Here is a 14,954-nt window from a genome sequence, read left to right as displayed (position 1 = left end):
TGTAAGACTTTTCTCCATGAGTTGTTGCTGCAGACTGAGCGCTGAGCCCCAGCAGCTCAGGCCCCGTGGGGCTGGCCTTCTTAGCCTAGGAGGTGATATATGGGGGTGAGTGGTCAAGTGCTTAGGCTCTGGGGCCAGACCCACCTTAGGTTGAGGCCAGTGCCACTTCTTATCCTTGTGACCTGGTGTCTTAGGTTGAACTGCCTAGAAACAGAGCCTGGGATTCTTGTAAAAGTGATTTACAGCAAGTGCGCACGAGAAGGGGAGAGAAGCAGGATAAGGCGGAGGGGAGCTAGGCTAGAACACCTCTTGGCTGGAGACTGGTTTGACCTGGCCCCACCAGGCCTCTGGAGCATGGCCTGCACTGTAAGCTGGTCCCACCTTTCAGCAAGGGGGCTGGAGTTTTCTACCTGTGTGAATCAGTCACTGGCTGCTGTGGGGTGTGGGACACAGCATGACCTCCTTGGGCCAGGAAACTCCCCTTGGCTTAGGGAAGTACTCCAGAGAAGGGGGTGAGCTGTAAGTAGCCCACCCCCACTGCAGCTGGGAAGGGTGCACCAGCCCTGAGGAGGGGATACGCAGGACCCACAGTGTCTGCTGGGCCTACGAAAGTTGCTAAAGTCTTTGGGCCTCAGTTTGCTCGTGAAACTATCCAGAGTGGGCATAGTAATAGCACCTACCTCCTAGGACCATGGCTGGGAAGATCTCGGGAACTGTCATTTATTTTGATTTTGCTAGGATCCCCTGCAAAATGGGGGTTACACACCAGTGCTTTGAAATGAGTCATCCTTCTTAAGTGTCATTTTTATGTGTGTGTGCTTTTAGCTCCCTTTAAGGGTCCCACAGACAAAGGGGTTCTAGATAACGTGAGAGGGGCTCAGAAAGGGGAAAGGAAATCCACCCACGGTTTGGCCTGAGCACCCCTCCCTGGGCTAAGCACCCCACGGCTGTTCCCTTCCCTTGTTTGCCCCTCCCTTGTGGGTGTGGCCTATTGAGGGTGTGAACATGGGTCTCCACTATGGTCCACGACCTTAGATCTAGCCTCTCAGAAGAAGTTGTCTTTTGTCTGACCTTAGGAAACCTACTTTCACTCCAGACAGCCGCCTGCAGAGCCAAGAGTCCATGGTGGGGATTTTTGAGAACCTGCCCTCTACCATGTTTCTGACATCACAGCACTGTTCTGCCCGCTCATCCTCAGAGACGGTCATAGCTCTTCTTCCCAACCCCCTGGCACACCTTCCACTTCCCCCAAGCCATTTCAGCTGCAGAAGAGTGTATGCTTATACCCCTGGCAGGGAGGTGGGGAGGCTTGGCCAGAAGCAGGGTCCATTGCCAACACAAAATTTCTACTTCCTCTCTCTGTATTTTCAGGAAAATATAAAAGTTACGCAACATTGCAAAGTGGGATTCTGGAAGTTTTGTGAAAGTATGAATGTGTTAAAAACTTTTTAAGTTTCTTCCAATCCAAAGCCTTTCCCCTCACCCCCAAATCTTCTACTAAATTACTACTCTAGAAAGAAGGACCAGGTATATCTGTGCTTTTCTTACTCTCAGGACTACTACTTATGCCCTGGGAGTACATATATCCCAATTTAAGGAGCACCTTAAACTCTATATGCTGCTCTCAAGGTTCCCCTAAGGATCCCAGCCCAGTCCCATCTGCCTTTGTCTTCTCCCCACCCTGGGATCCAGGCTCCGGCTACACTGGGTGCTGGCTCGTCCTCTTTCCTCCCAGACTTTGCAGCAGCCTGTCCCACTTACTCACCATCTAGAATCGGAGTGGGTGCAAATAGCTCTCTGCATCAGGCACATTTCAGCTCTGGATAGGCTCTTTCTTCAGTGTCCTCTGATGGTCACAGGGCACCAAGGTGAGAGCACCAGTTTTGGGGTGCTGTGCTGGTTTGGGGAAAACCTTTTGCCTCTCTGGGAAGGGGTTAACTAGATCAATGATCCCTTGGGCCCTATCCAATCCTAACAGTTTGGGAGCACACAACCAAGCAGTCCATGCACCTTGGTTGTCATGACAACAGAGACACTAAATGGTCCACAAGTGGCAGAGTGGGTTATTTGTCTGTCAGCAGGTGGTCAGGCAGTCAGCCATGAAGTTGTGGGTCCTTCTGTTCATTCAAGAAATGGACATCGTGAACCCAACCAGACCCTGGGCCCTAGGCTAGCAAGATATTAGTGCAGTTGATGATAATAACCACCAGCTACTAAATAACCACTGTGGGCCAGGCGGTGTGCTTGGGGCTTCACACAGCATTCACTCACTTAATCATGCATTCCATACTTATTTATTGATAAATATGTGTTGTGCCCTGTTCTGGGAGCTGGAGACCAGAGATGAATCAGGTTACCTCAGTGCAATGGTGAAGACAGACTGGTGGACCTGGGCCATGGTAGAGGGAAGTACAGAGTGCTCTGGGCCACCAAGCCTGATGGGACAGAGACGGCGTCTCAGAGCAGGGCTGCCTGAGCTAAGGCGTGAAGCAGGAGTACCAGCAGCTCTCCAGGCAGAGCCAGTGGGTGGGAGGGAATGGCATTCTGGATGGATGAGCTTGTAGAAAGGGGACAGGGTGAGAAAATGAATGAATGAATAAGTGAATGAGTGAGTGAATGGATGGCAGACCATTTTAGAGAACCCCAGGTAGTTCCTTCTCTCTGCTGTGGAGTAGTGAGAAATGTGACTTGAGACATGAGCAGGAGTCAGCTGGTAAAGAATCTGCAGTGCTCTGAGGAGCTTAGAAGTTGATCTTAGAGGTAAAGCTCAAGGAGCCATGGAAAGATTTTACACCATCAGATTTGAATCTTGGAATGATCCCTTCGTCTGCTCTGTGGAGACTGGGGTGGACGGGGCAAGACTAAAGGCAGGGGTCCAGCTAGGAGGCCATAGTGGTTCACGGAGTAGGGAATAATGGCTATGCCCAGGGGAGTGGGCCTGGAGAGATGGGGGTGATTCAGGCACTGGTGAGCAGACAGGACCAACAGGCCCTGGTTATGGCTAGGATGAGGAAAGGAGGAGTCTAAGATGACTCTCAGGTTTCTGATCTGGGGGAGTGGGAGATTGGCAAAACAGCATTCTAGAAATGGACAGTATAGGAAGGGGAAGGGGCACGTTGGGAATGAAGATGAGTTCAGTTTGGAACATGTTGAGCTTAAGGTGCCTGGGGAATCCAAGTGGAGGTGTCCAGGGGACAGCTGGAGAAAAGTCTGGGCTGGGAAGAGAGGTTTGGGAGCCCATAGCACACAGTGGGGAGTTGTGGCTGGGGTCATGAATGAGATTGCCCAGGGAGAGTGATGAGGGCAGAACTGTATGGAACAGCAGCATTTAGGGATGAGCAGAAAGATGAGAAACTGACTTAGAGTCTGAGCAGGAATGACCAGGAGGAAGGAGGGAGCCAGGAGAGAGCATCATAGAAGCCAGTGGGTGGGTTTCATTGTCATGAATCCTACAACCACCAGGCAGAGTAGGGAGTATTATCCCTGTTTCAGAAATGAGGAAATCAAGGCTCTGGGAGATTTAAGACCCAGGGTCATGCAGCTGGTCAGTGCTGGAGCTGGAATGTGAACCAAGGTCTGATTCCAAAATCCAATAAGCTGTTTCTTCTATACCATGTTTAGCAACACAGGCTTGGCACAAAGTAGACGCTCCATGAGTGTTTGCTGGATGGATGGTTATGGATAGGTGAATACCGTTAGTAGCAAGAAATGCTAAAAACAAAAAAAAATTTTTTTCAACAAACAAGCAGAAAGACCCTGGAGTGTGCCCAGGAACATGGCCACAGAACGGAAGGAAGCAGCTTAGAACTTTTTATAGCATTGCAGACATGGTGATGACAAAGGCTTGCCTTCCTTCAACTGCTCTGGTAACGATCTTTTAAAGTCCTTTCAGAGCAAGTTTTTTTTCTTCTTTCCATTCTTGCTTGCAAACGAAAGATGATTTTAGAATCCAAGCCTTTTTTATTTTGCTAAAGTACATGATGAGTAAAATGGCCTCCCAGTCAGCACTTTCCAATTTTGAAAGATGCTAAAAACTGATCTTTAAAGGCATGTTTCTCTTCTTTATGCATCAAAGGGCCTTGAGGCCTGCTGGAAAGGACGGGATAAATGGCAGGAAGGTGGCACCACCTGCAAGGTTGAGCCTCAGTACAGAGGGCAGGCCTGAGATGGGGAGCAGGCACGTGGGCAGGAGCCAGGCTGGCCGCCTGGAGGCTGCCTGTACTTCCTGTTCTCTATGGGGGCGGGGCCCAGCCTGGATCCCGTCCCCTAGAAAGCAACCAAGAACCCCTCACCCTGACCCAGGAGGGAGCATCAGGCATTCAGTTAATGTTTGTGGAGTGAATAAATGAATCATAGGAGCTATGATACAATGTATACGTGTTAACTGCATTGAGATAATAAGATAATAAATAACCATTTATAGAGCTGTTGAATATAGATCTTCCTTTGAAATAAAGGGAGATGGATGGGTTGGGAGAAGGTTATAAAATACTAATTCTAGCTGGTGTTTACTCTGTGCCAGGAGCTCTGCTAAGCACTTTATGAGGATTATCTCATTTAGTTGTCTCAGCAGCCCTCTAAGAAAGGACTGCCATTATCCGCATTTTGCAGATGAGGAAATTGAGGCTAAGATGGGAAAAGGAGCCGCTTGAGGCCACTGGAGTGGAGCTGAGATTTGAACAAAGTTCAGAACTTGAGAAGACTCTGCAACTTCTTAATTGGGAAGCTCTGTGGGCTCCAGGAAGGCAGAAAAGTCTAGAATACTGGGGGAGGAGTTGGCTGGGAACTTGTTTCTGTTGCCAGCCCCCCCGGGGACCTTGGAAGTTCCCTTCTCTCCTGTGGCCTCAGCTTCCCTATGTGTAGAGTGAGGACGGAGAGTCAACCCTGTCTCAGCGCCCCGCAGGGTTTGCCATTGGAGGAGAGCAGGGAGCGTGCCAAGGCCCCACAGAGCCATCAGCTTCAGCTTCCAGCCTGTGCAGACTTGCCCCAGGGTTTTCCCATGAGACCAGGGAGGGCCAACAGCAGGTGCTGAGGGAAAGCTGGGCCCAGAGAAGGCTGGTGATCCAGGCCGGGCTGGGATAAGGGGTGTGGTTCTGCCCTGCCCGCCCTGCTCTGGAAGAGCTCTCACTGGGGAGCCTGGAGCACGTGAATATTCCCTGCCCATGGCCCCGAGCCTTCTGGGCTGTGCCGATCACATGCTCACCTTCACACCCTGTCCTTCTGTCCACAGGGCAACGACGTGCGGATCATCCTTGGCCAGTTTGACCAGAATATGGCAGCAAAAGTGTTCTGTTGTGTAAGTAACATTTTGGTCGTGTCATTTGTGTTTTTGAGAAGGTTCACAAAGCTTTTTCTCAGATCATTCTCCCTGCCTGTTCCAAGAGGGGCACCACAGGGCCGGAGTCCGGGGAGTTGGAGGTAGAAGTGTTATTCTCACTGCTCTGTCTTCTTTTCAGGGCGCTAAAACGCCAGGGCTCAGTACAGTGCAGTCATAGGGGGAACCAGAAACCTTGATTTACCAAACCCACTGTCTGACCATTGCCTTAGTGCTGCCTGCTAGTTCTAAGTCCCCTCGACCCAGCCTTGCTTAGTGGAGCAGTGCCATGTGCGCCCCACAGAGGAAGGCGCCAGATTCCAGGGGAGATGAGGCTGCCTCAGACCCCTCCCTGCCCTGCAAGCAGGGCTCAGAGGCTCGGGTTTTGAACAAACTGTCAACTGTTCAGTATCTACCCCTGAGTCCTTCTAATTATCTGGTGTGTGATAGGTGACAAAGGAGATTTTTAAAACTTATTCCACTTAATTTTTTCCATAACCATGTGAAGCTACTCTCATTACCCTGCTTTATAGATGAGGAAATAGAGGCCCAGAGACGTGAAGGACCTTGTCCAAGGGACAGTTCATGGCAGAGCCAAGGCTCCATCCTCATTCACCTGAGTCCCAGTCAGATCCTCTTTTCTCCACATCATGTTCTGACCCGAGCATACATAAGAGCTCTAACACAGGAAGTGTGTCTTCCGATTTTGATGCCCTGGCCCCTCCTCCACCCCAGGGTCAGGAGAGAATTCATCAGAATGAGAGGCTAGTTATGTGAGTCATCGTCTACCCAATAAGCTCCTCCTCTTGGACTGTGGTTATTCTAGGTGTACACTCTGGTGATAGGCCACAGCCCTCTGTTCTTCTTGACCCTTTGTCAGTAACTTAGATGAGATTATAAAAAGCAGGCTTATAGGAATTTTAGAAGCTGTGAAATATGTTGGATGACAGAGCCAGGGTGCAAAGAACCTTAATAAGCTGGAATGTTTGATTAAATCCAAGAAGATTAAATCTAATGGTCTTAATATAAGGTTATATTAGAACAAATTGGGCGGCCTGTGTCCAAGATGGTAGAGGCATAGCTGAGGAGAACTGTGTGTGTTTAGAACAAGAGAAACTTTGGAGTCTCAGTTGCCTCAAGGTTACTGTGAGTAACCAGTGTGAGCAGAGCTGCCGGGGAGCCAAGGTGACCTCAGTCTCCACATTCACACCCAGAACGGGTGGTCCCTTTGCCCTCTGCTGAGAGACCCCACCTGGGGTGTCCTGCTCAGCTCCTGGAGCCACATTTTAGGAGAGATGCAGGAACTGAAAAGAGACCGGGAGAAGGAGAGAGCAGTGGCTGGAAGCCACAGTTCCACAGGGATATTTCATCGGGAAAGCTAAGGAGCAAAGCAGGAACTGCCTGATTATCTCTCAGAATAGCAGGGAGGAGGGAGAAGTTACAGGCTGACATTTCAGGAGACCCTAGATGAAGCTTAGCACTCAGAAATCAGTCTGCTTGGGCCTGAACTCCTGGTGTGCAGCTTAGTAACTGAATTTGGACTTCTTAACACTTTCTGAGCCTCAGTTTTCTCATCTGTAAAGTGGGGATAATAATAACACCTGTCTAACAGGATTGCTGTGAAGATTAAATGGGCAAAAACATTTTGCATAGTGCCTGATGTGCAGTGAGTCCTCAGTAAATGTCAGCAATCTTTTTTTATTTGTTTACATAAGGGCTCAGAGGATGGAATGGACTGCCATTGGGCTAGTAAGTTTACCAACTAATGGACTGCACAAGATTCTATTAAGCATCCTATGTTTTAGTTAAGGGTAACAAGGAGTTCCACACAAAAATCTAAGGAGGAGCATGAGGAAAAACTGAAAAAAAAGGAGCAAATTGATTTAACATGTTTTACTTCAAAACTCATAATGCCTTACATGTTACCATTTATGGTCCAGAAATGGCCCATTTAAAAAAGGAAAATAATGCTCCAAATTAGAGGATGTAATTTTTTAGAGAAGAAGCTGGGTTTTACCCCCACATATCCCCAAGGCCTTGCAAACAGCTGGCCCATGGTGTGTGATTGTTGACCAAATGAGAAAAAAATAAATAAAAATCATCCATGAAGACGCCACACTGGGCCCTGGCCGTCTCTCATTTGCACAAAATGCAGAGAGACCTCCTGTTCTGACTTGAGCCAAATCCAAGCCAAGGCATGGCTGTGATTTCCCTCTGTGCCATGCACTGGGATTATTTTCCGAGTGGCACTTCCAGCGTGGTTTCCATATCAGAACAGAGTGCATGGCTATCTGCCTCTTGACCCAGTCCCAGGCTGCTTGCCTTCCACTCAGCACAGGACACCATCCCGCCTCATCATCCCACTTTCTTCTTTCCTCTTAGACTTTGGGTATTTTGAGATGGGCTTTCTCTTAGAGTCTTGCTGACTGCTTTATTTGTTGAGGAGTTTCTCAGAAGTTTTTGGTTGGAGATTTATTCCATGTGTCAGGCCCTCAGATGGATCTGCACTCCAGGACTTTCATTCTTATCTGGCTAGGAAGGAGTTCTTCTGCCAGATCTGGAAGGTCTTGAGGAGAGTCTGCTGAATGTCTTCACGCTGGATCAAGACTCTGGCGTGTGATGGAAGGATGGGCTGCTCAGAACAGAGACCCAGGGAGAGAGCCTTTCTGCCCATCTCGGGGTCAGACACAACCAGGTGGACACAACCACGTCTTTGCCATCCAAATGCTGCAGTGCAAACTATGCAGCATGTTGCTGCGTTCTTGAGATTGGACCTGCCACCCAGTGGGAAAGCAGACTCCAGCAAACGCAAGGCCTATTTATAGCCCTGTGGCAAAATGTTCATTTTGGCTCCAGCAAAGGATGAGCATAGCCTATCACTTTTGTCTTCTTCTGTCTCCTTGGTGGTCTATTCTCAGTTCTCAAGCACTCTGACCTGGGTTCTGGCCACTCAGAACTCCTCAGGCCACTTTACAACTGCAGTCCCCGGCTGCCTCACCTCTGAAACAGAAGCAATGATCCCTGCCTTATCTGCTTCGTGGGGTTGTTGAGAAGCTTAAATATGGCCATCGGAGGGTGACCATCATCCCAATTGTTAACTGCTTTACCGATGTGAGGATTTATTACTATTATGGTTGTGAAATGTCTATAAAAAGCAAATGTTCTTCTTGGATGCGGAGGTGAGGAGGCAAAAGGAAACTTAATAAAAAGAGGAAATTGGATTTTTTAATCACATCATGGTTACCTGCCTGCAGCTAATAAGAACCAGCGTGGTTCATGGGACTAAAGAATGTGAGCTCAGGACTGCCCGTTATCACCTGGCAGGACCCATTTGGTGGCCATTTCCTGAGACCACATTCCTACTAGAGGCAGAGAAAATGAAAACCAAGGTGACCAAGTAAACTGGAAATGCATTCATTCAGTCACTCTGCAACCATTTATTGGGTGCCCACTGCACACCAGGCACTGTGCTGAGCACTGAGGATCCTGGGAAGAGCAGACACCAACCCTCCAGGAACTCCCTATCTGGCAAAGGAGACAGACTGGGATACCAGGCAAAGATTCTTAAAGCTCACATGTCCAACAATCTCAGCTCTTCTAAATGTGGGAAAACAGAGTGGAGGCCCAGAGGCTTCTCTGCAGTTGCTTTGGACAGTAGATGCTATATTTAAGACCAGTCTACCTCTCTTGCAGGAGCGCCTTTTAGACCTTCTCTCAAAGCCTATGTACTTTTGCTCTACACATATACTTAACAATCCAGGCTCCCTGCTTTCTATAGCAGTTCAAAAGCAGCAAATTCAGAGTGAAAGTGACAGCCTAGACCTGACAGCTTGAAAGGAGACAAAGCCATAAAAAGTGCATCAAAAACTCCAAGAACAGTCTGGAGCCATTTGGCATATGGGTCAGTCTTCTTCATGTCCAAGAGCGCCACTCTGCATGGCCCGTAACAGTGGCTGATGTTCAGGATGAGACCATGAGGTACCAAAGGGAGAAGGGAACGAGCAGGAGCAGCTAAAATGTTCCTGAACGTGGTGTTGTCCAGGCATGGTGCACATATTTCCTCATTTGATTCCTGCACCAACCCGGTGAGATGGGATTTGCTTTCCATGGGCCATGAATGAGAAAAGAGAGGCCCAAGGCGTTGTGTGCCAGGGCTACCCAGCTGGTGTGTGGCAGAGAATCTAGTGCTGCTTGACTATCATTTTTTTTCCCCAGAGGATCAGTAGAAAAATTTTTATCTTAACCAAATTTGCTGAGATTCTAAACAAAATGTATTGTCATTCCAATGGACTGAGCTTCTGTTTTCTAGAAAATTCACTCACAAGGAACAGCTCCTAATAGGACAATGGCAGGTCAGTCAGGTATCACAGCAGATTCCTGAGAGGCTCCTGACTTCCTGCTCTGTGCTGCCTCTGAATTACCACATGGTCTTTGGTCTCAGAGAGTAATGCCGAGCTGCCTTTGCATCTGATCGGAAGACCTCCTCCTGTCCTTGCTCTAAGTCTATTGACTCTTACTCACCATACGTTCTCAATAAGTGGCACTATCTTGTCTCAACCTTTTAAGATTAAGAGAGCTTCCAAAAAGTTGTGTTTTGCTAAGAAAAGAAGGAAACTTTAAAAAAAAAATGGACTTTGAATTTTGTCCCCTTGACTTAGTTGAATGTATTTGGGCAAATTCCTCGATCTCTGAGCCACAATTTCTTCATCTGTAAAATAGAGATACTAGCACACACCTCATAAAATGGAGATGATAGCACACACCTCATAGAGTTGTTGTGAGAATAAAATAAGGTAATGTATATAAATGGCCAAGTACATAATAAGGGCTTAACATGTCAGTTCCTCCCTGTCAGTGAAAGATGACAGTTGTGAAGTCTCACAGGTTCTGCCATTGGTTAAATAACCTGGGATCCTCAGGACAACCGTTTTGTTCAAAGGTCTAGCCCCAAGAGAGGATTTGGGATGATCTTTCATAAAAAAAAAAAAAAAAAAAAGTGTCTGTGGAATAAGCCCCGTTTATTAGAGGGAAGCCCAGAAGACTGCCTTCTTTTGTTGAACTGTGATTTTATTATGTCATGGTAATATGAAGGCTCTCCGTGTTTTCTACAACAGTTTTGATTGGGACATTATACATAACATTATAATATAGTTGCTGGAAAAAATGACTATGCTCTGAGGCTGCATTATGAGAAGTACAGTGTCTAGAATGTGGGAGGTGAAAGTCCCGTATCATTGGAGGAGTCTAGAGAAGAGGCAATGTGATCACTGCCTTGAGATAGTTGAAGGGCTCTTTTATTAAACAATTTCAGTTTAATCTGTGGAGGCTTCACTGAATCAATGAACAGAGGCCTCGGAGTTGGAATTTGACCTTAAGTTAAGGAACAGATATTCTAATTCACATTTACCGCAATGAGATGCTCTACCATGCAGGCTGGGCTTTTTCAGTTGTTGAGAGAGTTTCGAAGTGTTGCCCCCCTTTCTGGAAAAGGAATGAAGGAAACACTCTTCCAACTCTTAGACTTGACAGTAACTATGCTCCAGTGTGCAGACGTATTAGGGGCTCTGGCCCACCTTTCTGGGTAGACCCTGGCTTAGCGTCCTAGAGTCTAACTGGAGGGCAGCCAGAACCTCTCCGGCATCCAGGGCAATCCGCAGGCTTCTCTTTGCATCCTGCTGGTGTCTGTGCTATCTCTGTTCTAAGCCAAGGAACATAAAGAGGTGTGACCTGAATTGTTTCCCAAAATGTCCTTCTATCATAGGTGGTTCCCCAGGAACAAACAGATGGATTGTTTAAGGTTCACATTTTTAAATGTATACAGTTCATCACAGCACACAGAGTGCACACTACTGCTCTCTGTTGTTACTTCTGGGCATTTTAATTACTGATAAGAATGTGCACTCTACTTAGAAACTCCATTCTGGACCCAGCTTTGATGGAACATGACATTCCTACAAAGTGGGATTTTCTGGGTGCATTTGTGCTATCCGAAAAGCATACCTTTCCTGATATAAAATCATCATAGTATGAATTAAAGCCAAATAAGGCTGCATTTAAAGTCTGACAACTTTCTGTTTAAATGGAAGGCAGGCAGTGTGGCTTTGCAGTGTTAAGAGTTGGCAGATCTAGGTTCCAGGCTGATTTTTCTCCCTGGCTGTGTGACCTTGGAAAAGTGACTTTCCCTCTCTGATTTTCAGTTTCCTTGTTTCTAAAATGAGGATAATAAAGTCTGCCCAGACCATCTCAAAGGATGAATACGAATGACAATTAAGTAAGACGTGGGTAGAGCATACAAATGTAAGGGACCTTTTTTTTAGGATCTCAATTTATACTTTGAGTAAAGATTTAGAAAGAATGTTCAGTTTGCCAAGTGGCATCTTATGTAAGTTACATGCTCACATTAAATTTTCTTGGACCCTTGCAAAATTGCTCCCCCTGGGTTGTATTTAAAGGTTATAATCTCGGCTTTTAGTAAAGATCTATACAAAAATAGCCTTATGAAATCTGTTTGTTGTAGGGATGCTGCTAATACCATGCTAGCTAATTTGACAGTGGCCTCCATATGAGGCATTTTTTAGGGATTAAAGCCTGGAAAACACTTCATGTCCCTGAAGAACTGGTATGTGTTCTCCCTATTGAACGCGAGAGTTAAGCAATTAATATTGTTGCCCTTTTCTCTTAGGCTGCCAGGAATTTATGGTGAAATATACAGCTTAGTATGTACTGTGTTGGAACCTTTGGTTGACTTGTCTATGTTCTGTTCCCTTTACCTCTAGTAAACATATTATAATTTAACTTTCCCAGGCCCTTATGTTTTAATTTTTACTTGATGTTTATTATTTTATTATACATGTTTCCTATAAACTACCTTGGCTCCCTTGAGAGATAAAAGAGGAGGAGACCAAGCAAGTAATAGAGGAATTAGTGAATCCTCTGGTAAGAGGAAGCCTGAGTCATCTCCATCTCTCTCAAGGGCACAAAGCTTTGAACAGATGTTTGTCTTTTGGTGTCTTCATGGTCAACCCCTCTGTTGCAGGCATATGAGGAGAATATGTATGGTAGCAAGTACCAGTGGATCATCCCTGGCTGGTATGAGCCTTCCTGGTGGGAGCAGGTGCACACAGAAGCCAACTCATCCCGTTGTCTCCGGAAGAATCTCCTTGCTGCCATGGAGGGTTACATTGGCGTGGACTTCGAGCCCCTGAGCTCCAAGCAGATCAAGACCATCTCAGGAAAGGTCAGTGCCTTGGTCTGCTTGGTCTGCCCCAAACCCATCTCCTTTGATCATGTTGTCCAGTGATGTTGGCAAAAAGCACCTAGATCTTGTTCTCGCCTTTGCTGTGTGACTTTGAGCAAATCACTTAACCTCTCTGAGCCTTGCTTATCTGTTAAATGAGAATAGCCAGCCCACTACTACATGGCCCTCTGGGGAACTGTGGGAGTCAAATGAGGTAAGTGTGCTTTGTAAGCACATAACATAGTGTATGTGTAAGGGATGGAGTCGTGACTGTTATAACACCAACTGCAGACATTGCCTTTCAGATTAGGCTGGCATTTCTCCCATGCCTCGCCGACCTACAGTCTTTTCTCAGTCTCATTGATGCTCCTGTCAGCCTGGAGGAGAGGACAGACTCCTCAAGTAGACTTGAGGAGACATGTACTGAGGACCAGAAAGATTGGTCGAAACCCTAGCTTTGCCACTTACCAGCTGCATGATCTTGAGCTTGAGTTCTCTGAGCTGCTGTTTCTTCACCTGTATAGTGGTGGTGAAAATATCCTCCTCTGGAGTCAAAGGGAGGACTGGTTGGCAGATTGTGCAACGTGGCTGGCATGGCGCCTGGCACCTTGTGCTGTCATAACTGGGAGGAGGACCTTGACAGGGTGCTTAAGTCCTCAGGCCTCCACAAGTTTCCACTTGGGATGACTAACCCCTGGCCTGCTTATCTCTTTGGGCTGTGAGAGAACGGGTAACGTGGTATATGTAAAAGTGTTTCCAAAGCACACTGTTCTCCATCAGTGTAAGATACCATTATCAAGAATCAGATGACGACAGCCTCGGTGAAGATGGCAACATCCATCTCTCAGTTCTAACCACCAGCCAAAATTCAGCACCACGGTGCACATCATCCTTTCCTGTCTCCTCTGATCTCAGATTTTTAGATGCTCACCCACCATCAGTTTCATTTAAAGAATAAACTTCATAGTAAAGTAAAAAAGTAAGTATGTTATTATTGTCCATTATTTAATCTCAGTTAGAGCCAGTGCTCTAAGAATGATTTATTGATTTGTCCAAAAATGGCAAATCATTAGGACACATTTTATAAGCGGCTCTAGATCAAGCTGGCACCTGAGAGATCCTGGAAAAACACTCTGGTTAGAAAGTGTTTGGAGAAATATTTTCATACCAAAATCAATGAGTATATGAAGTTTTTGGAGATGCTGAATAATGAGTAGAAACAGCTCATTTTTATTTCAGTAAGTGTTATTTTTAAAGGTGTTAAAGTTTGCAGTTTATTAGAAGATTCTTGGGTCCAGGGATACCCTATACTTTAATCTAAAAATAGTATAAAATTTGAAGGAAGTACAAAACTAAGAAAAAAATTCCATACAGGTAGACAGTATAATAATTAAAATGAGAGACTTAAGGAAGACCAAAGATGTAAATGATTACACATGAGATCTGTGAAGCTGAGTTGGGGTGAGGGCCATGCGACTCCCCAAGGGCTTCAATGTCGTTCCAAGGAGCTTGAATGTTACCCAGAGTGGGCGAGCCACACCCAGATGTGTAGGAGTACACAGGAGTGCATTTTGGGAATATCAGTTTTTCGCAGTTTCTTTTTTTTTTTTTTTTTTCTGTAGTAAGTGTTTTGACTTTGTAACATCTCCCAAGTCACTGACTTTCGTTTTTAATTTTAAATTTTTAAATTTGGAGCTGGTGAGGAGACTGACCTCACCCCCTTATCACTGTGCCCATGAATGGGACACCTTGGGGCTATTCCTGGGGCTGTTCACTTCACCCCACAGCGTGGGCTACCAACTCCTGGGTCTTCCAGGATGGAGCAATGCCATCAGAGCAGAGCCAGGCAGGCTCCCAGCTTGGGTGGCTTCTAAAATTCCAGGCACCTAGTTCCTGTCCAAGAGTCTGTGAGGCAAGAGGCAGCTTTTACATTATCTCAAGGTTGAAAGATGATTGAAGTTACATGGGGAAATCTTCAGCCTCTTTTCCTCTTGGAATCAGAGGGTCTTAGGGCTTTCCTAGAGATCACATGGACCGGCCTCCCATCAGACTCTCAGATCCTCCCAGTAGCACAGGACTCACTACTTCTTCCTTAATTTTCCCCACTGGTCCCTCTGGGCACCACCCCCTCCAGGTCCTGTTGGTGGTCACCACATCCCCAGAGTGATCCCTGTCACTAAAGGGCCCATCCCTATGGTCGTAATTCACAGTTCCAGGGCTGAGACTAAAGGAAAATTTAAGGGGATGCCAAAGACCTCAATGCAAAAAATCCATGATGAACAAAATACCAAAATTTTACATAAAGAGAGGCTCCACAAGGCCAAGGTTAGAGTGAGCTAACTGATTTGAGTCTCACAACCACATCTTGTCTTTAAAATTTTGATATTTTGTTCATCATGCATT

The 14,954-nt window shown here is 46.5% G+C and overlaps 1 protein-coding gene across 4 annotated transcripts in view; it reads left to right on the top strand.

The window, feature by feature from the left end:
* Positions 1 to 14,954, top strand: part of GABBR2 (gamma-aminobutyric acid type B receptor subunit 2) — a 353,312-nt gene that overhangs the window by 196,086 nt on the left and 142,272 nt on the right. For all 4 annotated transcript variants that reach the window (XM_074361881.1, XM_074361882.1, XM_010952930.3 and 1 more), the window contains 2 exons: positions 5,231 to 5,296; positions 12,351 to 12,551. In XM_074361881.1, coding sequence (XP_074217982.1) covers positions 5,231 to 5,296; positions 12,351 to 12,551 — 267 coding nt within the window. The remainder of the gene's footprint in view (positions 1 to 5,230; positions 5,297 to 12,350; positions 12,552 to 14,954) is intronic.

This window comes from Camelus bactrianus, chromosome 4, assembly GCF_048773025.1.
Source record: "Camelus bactrianus isolate YW-2024 breed Bactrian camel chromosome 4, ASM4877302v1, whole genome shotgun sequence".
NCBI classification, from domain to species: domain Eukaryota; kingdom Metazoa; phylum Chordata; class Mammalia; order Artiodactyla; family Camelidae; genus Camelus; species Camelus bactrianus.
The sequence above is the reverse complement of the archived record's forward strand: the minus strand, read 5'-3'. Positions and strand labels throughout refer to the sequence as shown.